At 40.5% G+C, this 14,659-nt stretch overlaps 1 protein-coding gene across 1 annotated transcript in view; it reads left to right on the top strand.

Annotated features, from left to right (window-relative positions):
- LOC109907946 (N-terminal EF-hand calcium-binding protein 1) overlaps nucleotides 1–14,360 on the top strand; it is a 34,035-nt gene extending 19,675 nt beyond the window's left edge. Inside the window, exons 6-13 of the mRNA XM_020506257.2 lie at nucleotides 6,682–6,818; nucleotides 7,653–7,774; nucleotides 8,160–8,242; nucleotides 10,135–10,188; nucleotides 11,187–11,299; nucleotides 11,643–11,720; nucleotides 12,154–12,245; nucleotides 12,483–14,360. Coding sequence (XP_020361846.1) covers nucleotides 6,682–6,818; nucleotides 7,653–7,774; nucleotides 8,160–8,242; nucleotides 10,135–10,188; nucleotides 11,187–11,299; nucleotides 11,643–11,720; nucleotides 12,154–12,245; nucleotides 12,483–12,511 — 708 coding nt within the window. The 3' untranslated portion in view covers nucleotides 12,512–14,360. The remainder of the gene's footprint in view (nucleotides 1–6,681; nucleotides 6,819–7,652; nucleotides 7,775–8,159; nucleotides 8,243–10,134; nucleotides 10,189–11,186; nucleotides 11,300–11,642; nucleotides 11,721–12,153; nucleotides 12,246–12,482) is intronic.
- The last annotated feature ends 299 nt before the right edge of the window (nucleotides 14,361–14,659 follow it).

Below are 14,659 nucleotides of genomic sequence, written 5' to 3' on the forward strand. Positions count from 1 at the left end.
GACCAACATATCTCTAGTTGGACAGGTGCTGTAAATTCTGAAGTTCTTAAAGAAGAATCCCCTCCAAACCCAGCAAAGAACTTCTGGTTGGTAATTTCTGGCCTACCTTGGGTCACACCCTTTAGTTAGTATTTCAAGAGTTTAAACTACTATCAGGGTCCAAGCATGAAGTAAAGCATATAAAACCATGGCTGCCTTCTCTGTCGGGCAAAGGTGGCTGGTGACAACTTAATTGGGGAGTATGGGCTCAGAGTAATAACTGGAACAGAATAAATGGAATGGTATCGAACACATCAAACACATGGTTTCCATTTCCATTCCAGCCATTATTATGAGCCGTCCTCCCCTCATCAGCCTCCCGGGTTAACTGGGCATTGCTTCCCAAAACTAGACATCACTTCAAAGAATCATGCGTGGTTATGAAGAAACAAACTAAAAAGAGAATTTGTAATAATATTTTTGAAGACATGAAGCAGAACGGTGTTAATTTGGTGCAATCTATATAGGATTTCTGCTCAGAGCTCATACGGAGGCAGCCTGGAGCCCTGGGTGAGCTTAGTGAAATGATTGCTCTAATAAGCACTGCGTTCAGATCAACATCAAAGAACCCCAGAGAAGACTTAATCGATACCACTGCGTACACTTCATCTGTCTCATCTAATTCTTGATATTGGGATCAGGCTAAGCTTTATCGTTCTTCAATTTCAAAAATGATAAGCGGATTGTGCTGTGAAAAGATTAAGGCAAGTTGTGTGAACGGATGCAGATGTACATTATTGATTGGTCCATGGTACAATATGCTGTGTCTCCCCATCCCCACTTTGTGCCATTTGTGTCGGTATTGCTATAGTGACACAGCAGTGTGTATGGGTGGGTTAAGGCATTATTTCCTAAACTCAGTCCTGAACCCCCCCCCCCAAAAAACAAAATGTTCACCCAGGGGGGACCCCAGGACAGAGTTTGGGAAACCCTGGGTTAAGGGACAGCAGTATATACAGTGCATTCGGAAAGTATTCATTCCCCTTGACTTTTTCCACATTTTGTTATGTTACAGACTTTTTATTTTTATTTTTTAAGTATTACAGTATATTGTTTTCCCCCCCTCATCAATCTACACACAATACCCCATAATGACAAAGTAAAGCCTCAAGTCTTCTTGGGTATGACACTACAAGCTTGGCACACCTATATTTGGGGAATTTCTCCCATTCAGATCCTCTCAAGCTCTGTCAGGTTGGATGTGGAGCATCGTGTACAGCTATTTTCAGGTCTATCCAGAGATATTAGATCAGGTTCAAGTCCGGGCTCTGGCTGGGCCACTCAAGGACATTCAGAGACTTGTCTGGAAGCCACTCCTGCGTTGCCTTGGCTGTGTGCTTAGGGTCATTGTCCTGTTGGAAGGTGAACCTTCACTCTGGGGTAGGTTTTAATCAAGTATCAAGCAGGTTTAAATCAAGGATCTCTCTGTACTTTGCTCCATTCATCTTTCCATCGACCCTGACTAGTCTCCCAGTCCCTGCCACTGAAAAACATCCTCACAGCATGATGCTGCCACCACCATGCTTCACCATAGGGATGGTGGCAGGTTTCCTCCAGACGTGACGCTTGGAATTCAGGTCAAAGAGTTCAATCTTGGTTTCATCAGACTAAAGAATCTTGAGGTGCCTTCTGGCAAACTCCAATCGGGCTGTCATGTACCTTTTACTGAGGGGTGGCTTCCATCTGGCCACTCTACCATAAAGGCCTGATTGGTGGAGTGCTGCAGAGATGGTTGTCCTTCTGGAATGTTCTCCCATCTCCATAAAGGAACTCTCCCCCGATTGCTCAGTTTGGCCTGGCGGCCAGCTCTAGGAACTGTCTTGGAAACCTTCAATGATGCAGACATTTTTTGGCACACTGTCTCGGAGCTCTAGGGACAATTCATTCGACCTCACCACTTGGTTTTTGCTTTGACATGCACTGTCAACTGACCAGTATAGATAGGTGTGTGCCTTTCCAAACCATGTCCAATCAATTGAATTTACCACACGTCGACTACAATAAAATTATAGAAAAGTGCTTCAACAAAGTACTGAGTAAAGGGTCTGAAAACTTATGGAAATGTGATATTTCTGTTTTTATTTTTTCCAAAAGTGCTTCCACAAAGTACTGAGTAAAATACTGATTTACATTTTTTTCCAAAGGTGCTTCAACAAAGTACTGATTAAAGGGTCTGAATATTTATGTTAATGTAATATTTATATATTTTTATTCGTAATACATTTGCAAACATTTCTAAAAACCTGTTTTTGCTTTGTCATTATGGGATATTGTGTGTAGATTAATGAGGGAAATGTTTGATTTAATCCATTTCATAAGGCTGTAACGTAACAAAATCTGGAAAAAGGGAAGAGGTCTGAATACTTTCTGAATGCACTGTATTTGGGCTATGTAATGGGTTTGAGGGATGTGACCATGGTAACAACATGCACGCATGTGCGCACGCACACACACACACACACACACACACACGCACACACACACACACACACACACACACCAGATAAAGATTGTGATCTCATCTGTGAACGGAGAATGACGTGACAATAACCAATGCTGACATGAACCCCCCCAGCACTCCTACTGTCTGACGTCAAACATACTCTAGAGATAGAGCAGCACCAGAGCTACATAGCTGGTTATCGTCTTTCTTTCTCTCCCTCTCTCTATCTACCTCTTTCTCCCTCCACCCCTCACTATATCTCTCTCTCCCCCTATCTCTTTCACCCTCCCTACCCCTACCTTTCCCCATCTATCCCTCTTTCTCTCTATGTAGCTATTTCTTTCTCCACCCCTCCCTATCCCCCCCCTCTCTCTCACACAGTCCTCCTTTGCCTTTTCCATTCCGTCATTATTCTGCCCAATGTCTGTTTTGATTCACTGCAAGGAGAAGTTATTGCCTTGAGGGCTATACTGGGATCAACCTTGCCCTCCCCCAGTCCTAGCTTGACTGACTTCAGGACAAACCCTATCAACACTCCTCTTTATATATCAGTACTAGTTAATATGTCTCTACTTGGAACACTAAAGTGTGTCTCTACAGCCATGGTGTTGATAACATTCAATCAAATGCTTTCCACAGCGCTGGTCCCATATTCTCAGAGTAGAAATGCTGATTTATCAGATCCCGCCGATCCATACAATCGTATTCAGTATGATCTAAAAGGCAAAACTGGTCTTACAGTATATCAGCCATCCTATTAGGAGACACAGAATGTATTTTATTGATTTTATAGAAAGAGCAGCATGTATTTTATCCATGAGGAGTTACAACTGAATACTGTAGAATTATTTTCTTTCTTTCAGTGCAGTACTGAGATAAAAAGATAAAAAGAATAAATCACCCATTTTCAACAGAAAATCTGCAACTCTGAGAGAAAGAGAGATTTAGTAAAACATTTCAAATTCTTCCTTACTCCTGAAGTATACAGGATGCTGGGAGGGAGAAAGAAAACATTGGAATGGAATGGGAAAGGGGGATACCTAGTCAATTGTACAACTGAATGGTTTCAGAATAGGGAAGGAAGATAGGGAAGCACACCTTCAAGGCACTGCACACTCAATTTCGATAACTCCATTTCATAGCGCCATGGGGCATTTTCAGTACCTTACAAAAATAAAACCAATAGAATCATACAGAGATCGTTGAGAACACAGCAGGCTTTCTCAGCTAGTGATAAAAAACACAAAAGTATAATGAAAAATAGTTTTACGATGTTACTTGTCACACACCGTTACACATGACACCTGGCACCCTCTAACATTTTCACATTAAGCACATTTAAGATCAATTTAGCTCATTTTTGGTGTGTGAAATTCCTCAAAAACGACACAGGCCGGGATTCGATTAAGTGCCGATAGTAGATTTCCAGATAGTGCTGTCAGATAGTGCTGTCAGAAGTGAATGCAAAATAATGTATTCAAGGTTTAAAAAGGCTTGCAAAGTTTGCAATTTCCACTTTGTCAGACTTGATTTGCCCTGACGAAAAGTGTATTAATCTCCAAAAAAATGTAACAAATTTCCTGTTGCTGCAGGGCTATTTTCCTGCTGTAGCGGTTGGGATTCACGGTTGGGATGGTGTTCTTTGGCTTGCAAGCCTCCCCTTTTTCATCCAAACATAACGATGGTCATTATGGCCAAACAATTCTATTTTTGTTTCATCAAACCAGAGGACATTTCTCCAAAAAGTATGATCTTTGTCCCCGTGTGCAGTTGCAAACCGTAGTCTGACTTTGTTTTATGGCAGTTTTGGCGCAGAGGCTTCTTCCTTGCTGAGCGGCCTTTCAGTTTATGTCAATATAGTACTCGTTTTACTGTGGATATAGATACTTTTGTACCTGTTTCCTCCAGCATCTTCACAGGGTCCTTTGCTGTCGTTCTGGGATTGATTTGCACGGCTGTGTGGACCCATGGTTTTTATATTTGCGTACTATTGTTTGTACAGATGAACGTGGTACCTTCAGGCGTTTGGAAATTGCTCCTAAGGGTGAACCAGACTTGTGGAGGTCTACAATTTTTATTCTGAGGTCTTGGCTGATTTATTTAGATTTTCCAAGGATGTCAAGCAAAGAAGCATTGAGTTTGAAGGTAGGCCTTGAAATACATCCACAGGTACACCTCCAATTGATTCAAATTATGTCAATTAGACTATCAGAAGCTTCTGAAGCCATGACATCATTTCCTGGAATTTTCCAAGCTGTTTAAAGACACAGTCAACTTAGTGTATGCACATTTCTGACCCACTGGAATTGTGATACAGTGAATTATAAGTGAAATAATCTGTCTGTAAACAATTATTGGAAAAAGTACTTGTGTCATTTCACAAAGTAGATGTCCTAACCGACTTGCCAACTAACAAGACATTTGTGGAGTGGTTGAAAAAAAGAGTTTTAATGACTCCAACCTAAGTGTATGTAAACTTCCGACTTCAACTGTACAGTCGTGGCCAAAAGTTTTTAGAATGACACAAATATTAATTTTCACAAAGTCTGCTGCCTCAGTTTGTATGATGTACATTTGCATATACTCCAGAATGTTATGAAGAGTGATCAGATGAATTGCAATTAATTGCAAAGTCCCTTTTTGCCATGAAAATGTTCTGAATCCCCCCAAAAACATTTCCACTGCATTTCAGCCCTGCCACAAAAGGCCCAGCTGACATCATGTCAGTGATTCTCTCATTAACACAGGTGTGATGTCATGCTGATTGAGTTCGAATAACAGACTAACATCTTCAAAAGGAGGGTGGTGCTTGGAATCATTGTTCTTCCTCTGTCAATCATGGTTACCTGCAAGGAAACACGTGCCGTCATCATTGTTTTGCACAAAAAGGGCTTCACGGGCAAGGATATTGCTGCCAGTAAGATTGCACCTAAAACAACCATTTATCGGATCATCAAGAACTTCAAGGAGAGCGGTTCAATTGTTGTGAAGAAGGCTTCAGGGCACCCAAGAAAGTCCAGCAAGCGCCAGGACCGTCTCCTAAAGTTGATTCAGCTGCGGGATCGGGGCACCACCAGTACAGAGCTTGCTCAGGAATGGCAGCAGGCAGGTGTGAGTGCATTTTCAAACACAGTTAGGCAAAGACTTTTGGAGGATGGTCTGGTGTCAAGAAGGGCAGCAAAGAAGCTACTTCTCTCCAGGAAAAACATCAGGGACAGACTGATATTCTGCAAAAGGTACAGGGATTGGACTGCTGAGGACTGGGGTAAAGTCATTTTCTCTAATGAATCCTAATGAATTGTTTGAGGAATCTGGAAAAAAGCGTGTCCGGAGAAGACAAGGTGAGCGCTACCATCAGTCCTGTGTCATGCCAACAATAAAGCATCCTGAGACCATTCATGTGTGGGGTTGCTTCTCAAGATTTTCCTAGAGCTGGCCGCCCGGCCTAACTGAGCAATCGGGGGAGAAGGGCCTTCGTCAGGGAGATGACCAAGAACCGATGGTCACTCCGAAAGAGCTCCAGAGTTCCTCTGTACTGATGGGAGAGCCTTCCAGAAGGACACCCATATCTGCAGCACTCCACCAATCAGGCCTTTATGGTAGAGTGGCCAGACAGAAGCTACTCCTCAGTAAAAGGCACATGACAAACCACTTGGAGTTGGAGGAAACCTGGAGGAAACCTGGCATCATCCCTAAGGTGAAGCATGGTGGTAGCAGCATCATACTGTGGGGATGTTTTTCAGCAACAGTGACTGGGAGACTAGTCAGGATTGAGGGAAAGATGAATGGAGCAAAGTACAAAGAGATCCTTGATGAAAACCTGCTCCAGAGCACTCAGGACCTAAGACTGGGGCGAAGGTTCACCTCCCAACAGGACAACGACCCTAAGCAACGCAAAAGTGGCTTCGGGACAAATCTTTGAATATCCTTGAGTGGTCCAGCCAGAGCCCGGACTTGAACCTGAACTAACATTTCTTGAGAGACTTGAAAAAAGCTGTGCAGTGACGCTACCTATCCAACAGAGCTTGAGAAAATCTGCAAGGAAGAATGTGTATATATTTATTATTATTATTAATAATCATTGAAATGACCATTGAATAGGATTTGTTTCATTGAAGCTTTCTTCCCTCCACCCTCCACCCTCCCTTTCCCTTTCTCTTCCCTTTCTTACCTCCACCCCTCACCCCCTCCCTGTACAGGAGTACCAGGGCTCATCGGTGTTGGGACAGTTTGTGACACGTTTCCTTCTGCGAGAGACCAACACCCAGCTGCAGTCCCTGCAGTCGTCATTAGACTGCGCTATGGAGGCCGTGGATGAGCAGAGCTGCACTGGCAGGTAGAGTAGCACCGCAACGACTATCTATGATACTCTGCGTTCTCCCTTAATCACTCTCTCACTGTGCACTGCTACTGTATTTCAGTTGGTAAAGCATAGCGCAAGCTTTGGAGTTTGCAACTCCAGGATTTTTTTTCCTGTAAATCGAATTATGTGAGAAATGAAAATGTAAATGCTTTTATGTGCAAATATTGATATAATAACCATAATTTCAAAGTAAATTTGATATGTTGTGTGGTCCTCCCACACAAAGCATGCAGTTTAGGCTACAGATTAAATAAATTATGAACTTCAAAGGGAGCTTGATGCTCCTTTCCAATAAGATATTAAGGGTCTTATTCTGGTGACGTGATGATCAACGTTTGGCTGCCGTTTGACAAATAAAAATAATCTTTCTCTTTTGTCCATAATATTCTCATCATGTAGGCTATACCCGCACTGTATCGGCGAGCGGTTGGCACGTGCCAAGACCAGAGTGGGCACATTCGCTATATAATGCAACTGTTGTTGTGACAAAACCATCATTAGTGTTGAAAATGCATTGGAAACCCATTTAGCTTGTATCTTTTATTTGGTACATGGGAATTTAACCGCAAAAGTTATTATGTGCACTACGTCATCACAGACAGCCTTTTGACCCAAGTCAATATGATGGAAATACATATCTGGTGGGAAAATGTGCATATTGTTTTTAATGCAGATTTGTTAATATTCGCATGAAAATCTGTTGCCAATTGGATAGTAACCTAGCTAGTAACAATGATAAGGATGATACTGCTGTTGATGATGATAACAATGTTAAGATGACGTTGATGATGATTGTGTCCACTGCAGGAAGATGATAAAGAAACCAGAGGATCTTTCCCTCCAGAAAATTGCCAAACGTCCAGGCCGTCGCATCCAAAAGAACCTGTGTCTCTCTCCCACAGACCCTTACTCTGGCATGCTCACTACAGGTACACATTGACACCTGTGTTTTGCCTCATTCTAAGGGTCTGTTTCAATTTAAAGGTAGCAACATGTCTTTGATTGCAATTACGCATATGGCCTATAGGCCTATGGCAATTTAGGAAAATATATTTAGTGCCGTTTTGAAATATGAAATTATACGATTTTATTGTTTGCCACATTGACCAAAGGTTAGGTTCCCCGAAAACATAAAGATCACCTTCAGCACTTAGAGCATCTTAAGTGCATTGGTAGGCATTGAACAAGCAATGATCTTATTGGTTAAGATTATCTTCATTTTTGGGGGAAATTCACCCCGGATCAGTTATTTTTCACTTCATGACACAAGCCATGTGTGTAGTGGTGATCTGACATTCTGTTTCCTTGGTTAAGGTGTCAGTGTGGAGCCAGACAACCACCACTGGAGCTCCCAGGTCAACCGCCTGCAGCAGCTGATAGACAAGCTGGAGTATGAGGTATGAGGTTCAGTGGTTAGCTGTAGTATGTGATACAAAGTTCACTATTTGTTAGCTGGATTATGGGGAAGGGAGTTCACTATTTCTGAGCTGGAGTATGGGGAAGGAAGTTCACTATTTTTTAGCTGGGGTATGGGGAACTAAGCTCACTATTTGTTAGCTGGAGTATGGGGTACGAAGTTCACTATTTGTTAGCTGGAGTATGAGGAACAATATTCAGGAGGCCGTGTAAGGGCTATTTGACATAGAAGGAGAGTGATGGAGTGCTGCATCAGTTGATCTGGCCTCCACAATCACCCGACCTCAACCCAATAGAGATGGTTTGGGATGAGTTGGACCGCAGAGTGAAGGAAAAGCAGCCAACAAGTGCTCAGCATATGTGGGAACTCCTTCAAGACTGTAGAATGTAGAAAATAGTAAAAATAAAGAAAAACCCTTGAATCATTCTTTATTTGAATTTTTCCTCTTGAGATTTCTGAGTATTCTGAAAACATTTTTAGCAAGGTTCAGTGGTCGTTAGCTGGAGTATGAGTACGAGATTAAGTTGTTATACATAGATCATTCCATTTAGTCTTAATGATGTGTTGTGAGTCTCTAGTCAAACACTACCGTCTCTGATCAGCGCCCACTGACTCATTTATGCTTAGTCGACAATTAGCTTAAGTCACAACATCGCCCCTCCTGTTGGGAAATACTAATATTTGATAGACAATGACAACCAGCTAAAGTGATAACTGGCAAATTCTCATCTTATTTCCCAAGCTCTCAAAGCTCAATTCAACCTGCTAAAGGCCGATACAAGCTCCGTACAAGTAAGCGCCTGTGCGCTTGTGCAGTCCATGCATTTCTAGACCCCCGAATAGCAACAATCACAAGGCTATATAGCAGCAATTTTCTTGTTGTCTTCCCATTTGTGGTTAAAGCGAAGAATCATGTTGAAAACATCATCACCACTGTTACCTAATTTCAAATAATCAATTGCATATTTGAGTAAATGCTGCATGTATGACATTTTAGGTTTGTTTGACATTACCTTGTTTTATGCCTGCCAGTTGGCTGTAGGCTACTCGACTAGCAGCTTGCTAGCTAGCTGCCTAAAAACATCAAGCATGCTAGCCTTTTAGCTTCTCACATCTTCCCCATGTGAAATAATCAGATTTATAATGAAATAATATGCCCTGGCAAGTATTCTTATACTTACCGGTGTAACATACTATAATTATCCCAGTTTGACATGCTGCTTCAATGTATTCGCTCCCATATCAGTTAAAAATAGAATGTCATAATTTTTGCTCATGGCTAGCAGCAATTTTTACCGTTTCAAAATAGCCTAGAATCACATAGTTATTACTTCGAAACAAAATACCTTTTGGGATGATTATAATAAGGCTACAATATTGATTGGTTGATTGTTTAAACACTCCAAGATTATATTTGGTTATCAAGGCAGAAGAGACTGCTTATTTTACACATAGCCTATAGTTCAGATCAAGGAACCAGGCAGGTTTGGCTGAGCATCATTGCCTACATAACACTGTACCCACGGTAGCGTAAGGAATGATATGTTACATTTCAATATTTGAGCAGAGAAATTCTGCGTAGCAAGCGCCGTAGGAGCCGCCCATTGTACTAAAAGGAGCCGCCCATTTTGTGATGAAAAACGACATTGCAACACTGCTATGCTCCAAATTGTCAGTTTGCTTAGGGTCTGTTTCTCGCTTTAGGGAAATATAATATACAAACAGTATATCAATCCATTTCATATCAAAGGCAATGCTCTGTGACGTACTGTTACTAGAAGTTCATACTTGAGCTTGATTTGGTCAGGCTCGTTCTGTTGTTACAGCATTTTTTTTCAGGACTGACTGAAATATTCATGCCTCCATTTGCAGAGTCCACATCTGGAACCACTCAAAGAGGACACTTTAGCCGGAACATATAACTCGGTGAGTCCAACTCGGATGGCCACTTCCTTTTAGATTTGGAAAAGTAAGGTTTCAATGTCTATCAAAAGGTGTACCCTAGATTTCAATTACTTAACATGGTGTGATACATCTACTGTATCTGTCAACCTATATAATTATCTGCTACCGCATTGTTAAGTTGTCTTTAAAAAAATACTAGAATGACAAAACCAATGCACTACTGTGGTCCTCCAGATCCCCAGTGTTGGCTGCTTTTCTCTTACCCATGTCCCTCTAATACTTACAGTAGTAGAGGATCGTGTTTATTAGAGCATGCAACAGAGAACGAGTGTCTTATTGCACCAGACCAGGTTTTCTTCTGTCTGGTTGTTGAAGGAATTTAATTCCTCTGTTTTAATTCCCAATTAAAATTAAACACTCTGTCAATTCATAAGAATTTGTAAGACCCTTATTTTATAGGACTGGACAGAGCCCGGTCTTAAAGTCAAGTAACAGCCTTTATTCAAGAGAGTACTGTCACAATACAGGTTTACCACAGGTTATAAACTGAAAATGACGTCCTTAGTTCCAGCCCCAATCCGTGCCATCTCCGTTCCAGTACAAAGGCTGTCTCTCCAGCCTTCCCCCGCCTCCCTACCAATTTAATATAATTTATGACTCAAGGCCTTCTCGAGTAGAAAAGCATTCAAATAGCAGTCTGAAGATTTGTACCAAGGAACAGACAGTCATTGTTCTAACTTTTGACCACATTCACACACACATTATTTTCAGTACTGGGATCAAGAAAGAAAACTCATACATATACAGAATAGTATTCTGATTAGTACATATACAGTAACATAATAGTATTCGGTTTAGTACATATACAGTAACACACTAGTATTCTGATTAGTCAGTCCTGATTGAAATGTATACATAATTAGTCATCATTGATAAAAATTCCCTTAACACTGGTGCCCAATGAACATAACCCAGATGCCACTGGCCTGAACCATTTTCCCCTCTTTCCTTCTCAACAGAACATCCTGCTGGTGCAGAGACAGATGTCTGTGAAGGACAAAGACGCAGAGGAGTTCCAGCAGGCTCTGAAGATCTACACAGAAGCCACAGCCTGCCAGAGTAACAATCTGCAGTAGGTCTCTCTTCTACATTGAATACATTGCCCATTGTTTTCAATTAGGATTTTACCTATTGTGAATATAGCCGCTTTTCCTGGCTAATCACCCTAATCCTGTAGCTACTCTGGATTTTGTGAACACACTTTGGCTGTATTTCAATACTAAAAAGGGACTTTCTTTCCATCATAACTATTGTTTTGCAATACTGTCATATAGGTGACAATAGTTCAGACTTTTGTGATAAAGAGTACATACCCTACTACAAGGAACTATGGCACTACTACAGGGAACTACAAATGTTTGTCATCAAAATGCCAATTTCATTAGCAATATACTTGTGACTTCCTTATCCCACAGTGTGTCTGTCCAGACTCTTCCAGAGAGATCCTGGTTCATCATGTACGAGTTCTGGCAAGACCGTCTCTCCTGGATGAGGTACATCAATAGAAAAAAATGTTTATTTTGGCTGTCCCCATAGAAGAACCCTTTGAATAACCCTTTTTGGTTCTAGGAAGAACCATTTTGGTTCTGGGTTCAATGTAGAACCCTTTCCACAGAGGGTTCTACCTTGAACCAAAAAGGGTTCTCCCTATGGGGACAGCCGAAGAAACCCTTTTTTCTAAGAGGGTAGTCCCAACAGTTTCAAATGAATTGACTGAATGAAAATGGATTTGCACCCAGATATAGCCATTCAGAAGTCTTCCAAATTCAGTTTTCCTACAAAATGCCTTGATTAAGATGGGATGTTGCAATGCTGTTGGACTTAAAGACATTCTACAAAGCCATATTGGCGGTATGACAAAGCACTGACAGTCCAGGGCCACCCATTGACTCCTCTGTCCCCACTCTCCATCCCTTCCTCCTACAGTTACCTGCAGTCCCCCATCAGCAAGACATTCCAGCGCTGTATCATTGACGTACTGGAGGACCCTGAAATGGTTGCCACCATGCTCCTCCCAGGTAAGTGTCATGTGGGGGATGGATTTTTGGGAGTTGATGAGGAAGGGATGGGTGAAAGGAGAGATAAGGAATGCCTCTGGGAGCTCAGAGGGACAAAGACTCAAACCCACTGGAGAGGATGTGGTAATGCATACCGTTTTTTGATGTTCATACAGTATATTGTTGTCAATAGATTAGAAATATGATGCTCTTATGTAAACGACCAGTCTATTTATTTGGTTAATTTGTTTTTTTCAGCATCTTGGTGGATTATGAATAACAACTGACAGAAGTAAAGTTCCCATTGAAACCATGATATTCAAAACAATAAGAGGAGGAGAAAGTGTTTTATTCTTACAGTTGACTGTTTCTACTGATATGCTTTGCTTCCTTTGTTTACCGCAGCATACTAATGACTATTTCCTAGACAATATGCTGTGTGTTTGCTGTATTGTCATAATTTGAGATGAACTTATGCACGACTTAACTATGCCTGTTCAGTTAAATCAGTCCGAAAACATAATGCGTTAGAGAGAAAGCGTTTTGAAATATTGCAATAACTATTGTGTTATTGAAATCCATATCATTATAATAAGTATTTTTTTGCTGTGCATCTTTCGATACATTGACATGTCTTGTATGAGTTTAGATGTAGAAATAGATGTACAAGAACAAAAATATTTGCATGAATTTGAATGATTTCCCAATGCTACTTTGTTACTAGCCTCGAAATAGACATTGTTTACGAGTAAGCTAATTGATACCACATTGCTTTAGCATTCCATGATGTACTTTGTTAGTTACCTCAAATGTGTATACATATTGATCATTCAATATGGTCATTCAGTACTCACATTCCTACTAAAATAACAGCAGATTACTAACTACAGAGGTAGAGTTTACCAGTGTCCAATTGTTCTACCTGTTGTATTGTGCAATGTTGAACCCTAGCTCATAAAAAAAAGGTAAAATAACAAAGTACCACTACAGTGATTTCCAATGTGCTTCTTAGATATAATGTTGTCACAGATCGGTTGGTTCACACCCAACCCTGAATTGGATATCGTATTTATACTTACTGTATGTCACTCATGCACTTTAGTTGTGAATGGAGCTATATTTTTTGCCGATGCTATGGATATGGATGGATAAGTATGTGGACGGATAACATGGTAGGTTTTCAGTCACTTTACTACATTTGTAATATTAATAATGTAATCATATTTAATGTCGCACTCCAGTTTCCGATTCATCTCGTTTATCACCTGATTTACTCAACAAAGGCACATCTCAATAGGTGGTCCAGATATCCTCATTACATGGTACAAATGGAGGGGGGGGGGGGGTTCTTCTTTTGTTCTCTATTGCTCCTCTATTGTTCCCGTAAGCAAGGGGGGAGGCCGATGACATCAGAAGGCGCCATAAGACTTAATGATGTTTGCACATGTATCTGAAAAACACTATTTTGCTCAAAACACATTTTATACCCTTACGAACACTATTTTGCTCAAAACACATTTTTCGACCCTTACGTGTGTCTACATTACTGTGTTCATATGTGGGATATTGTTTTTCAACAGGAAATGTTTAAACATTTGGAGTGGATCTTTAATATGCTATATTAAATCTTTAATATTATTGAAATATCAATTCCAAGGGCTGAACCTGCACTGCTATCCCTCAGCTTAAACAAATCAATGCCATCAACATTAATTATCCAGCATTATTTATGGGATTATTGTTTATGGGAGTATTTGTTTTCTGTGGTGGAAAAAAAATATGCAACCAACATTATGTGTGCAGAACAAAACAAACCCACATTGTATTTTTTGAATAGTTTATCCCTGTTAGTATGAGAGTAATCACTTATGGATAGAATACAAGTCTGAGAATCTTAATGAAACTGAAGGTAATTCACATATTGTTAATGATTATTAGTAGATATTTTGTGATTTAAGTGTTGATCATGTCAAATGGGGATGAATTAGTAATGTCCAATTGAGGATGAATGAATATGTCCCTGCTATTCTGTACTGTAGTTGTTCTTCAGTCATCCAACATTTGAAATCAATGTTACAATAATTATGTGGATGCTATGTTTTTTTTGGTTGGCATGAATTAAAGCTAATGACTTGACCATTTCACATCATTATTGATTCACACCAATACAGCTAAGTGCATGTACAGTGCTATGGGTCTATGGTGCAATTCACAGACAACTCTAACTAGAATTTATAATAATGTGTCATATTATGACATCATATCAAATATGTCATGAGGTGAAAACCAGTATTTGACCTCATTGATTTGTTTAGCATACAGTGATGGTTTACATTATGGGCTCGACTCAATCCATATTGTGGATGTTTAGTGCTATAGTGTGATTGAAATGTAAAGATAATGCTCCCGTGTTCGCGGAGATGCCTTCATATGCA

Source organism: Oncorhynchus kisutch, linkage group LG17, assembly GCF_002021735.2.
Source record: "Oncorhynchus kisutch isolate 150728-3 linkage group LG17, Okis_V2, whole genome shotgun sequence".
NCBI classification, from domain to species: domain Eukaryota; kingdom Metazoa; phylum Chordata; class Actinopteri; order Salmoniformes; family Salmonidae; genus Oncorhynchus; species Oncorhynchus kisutch.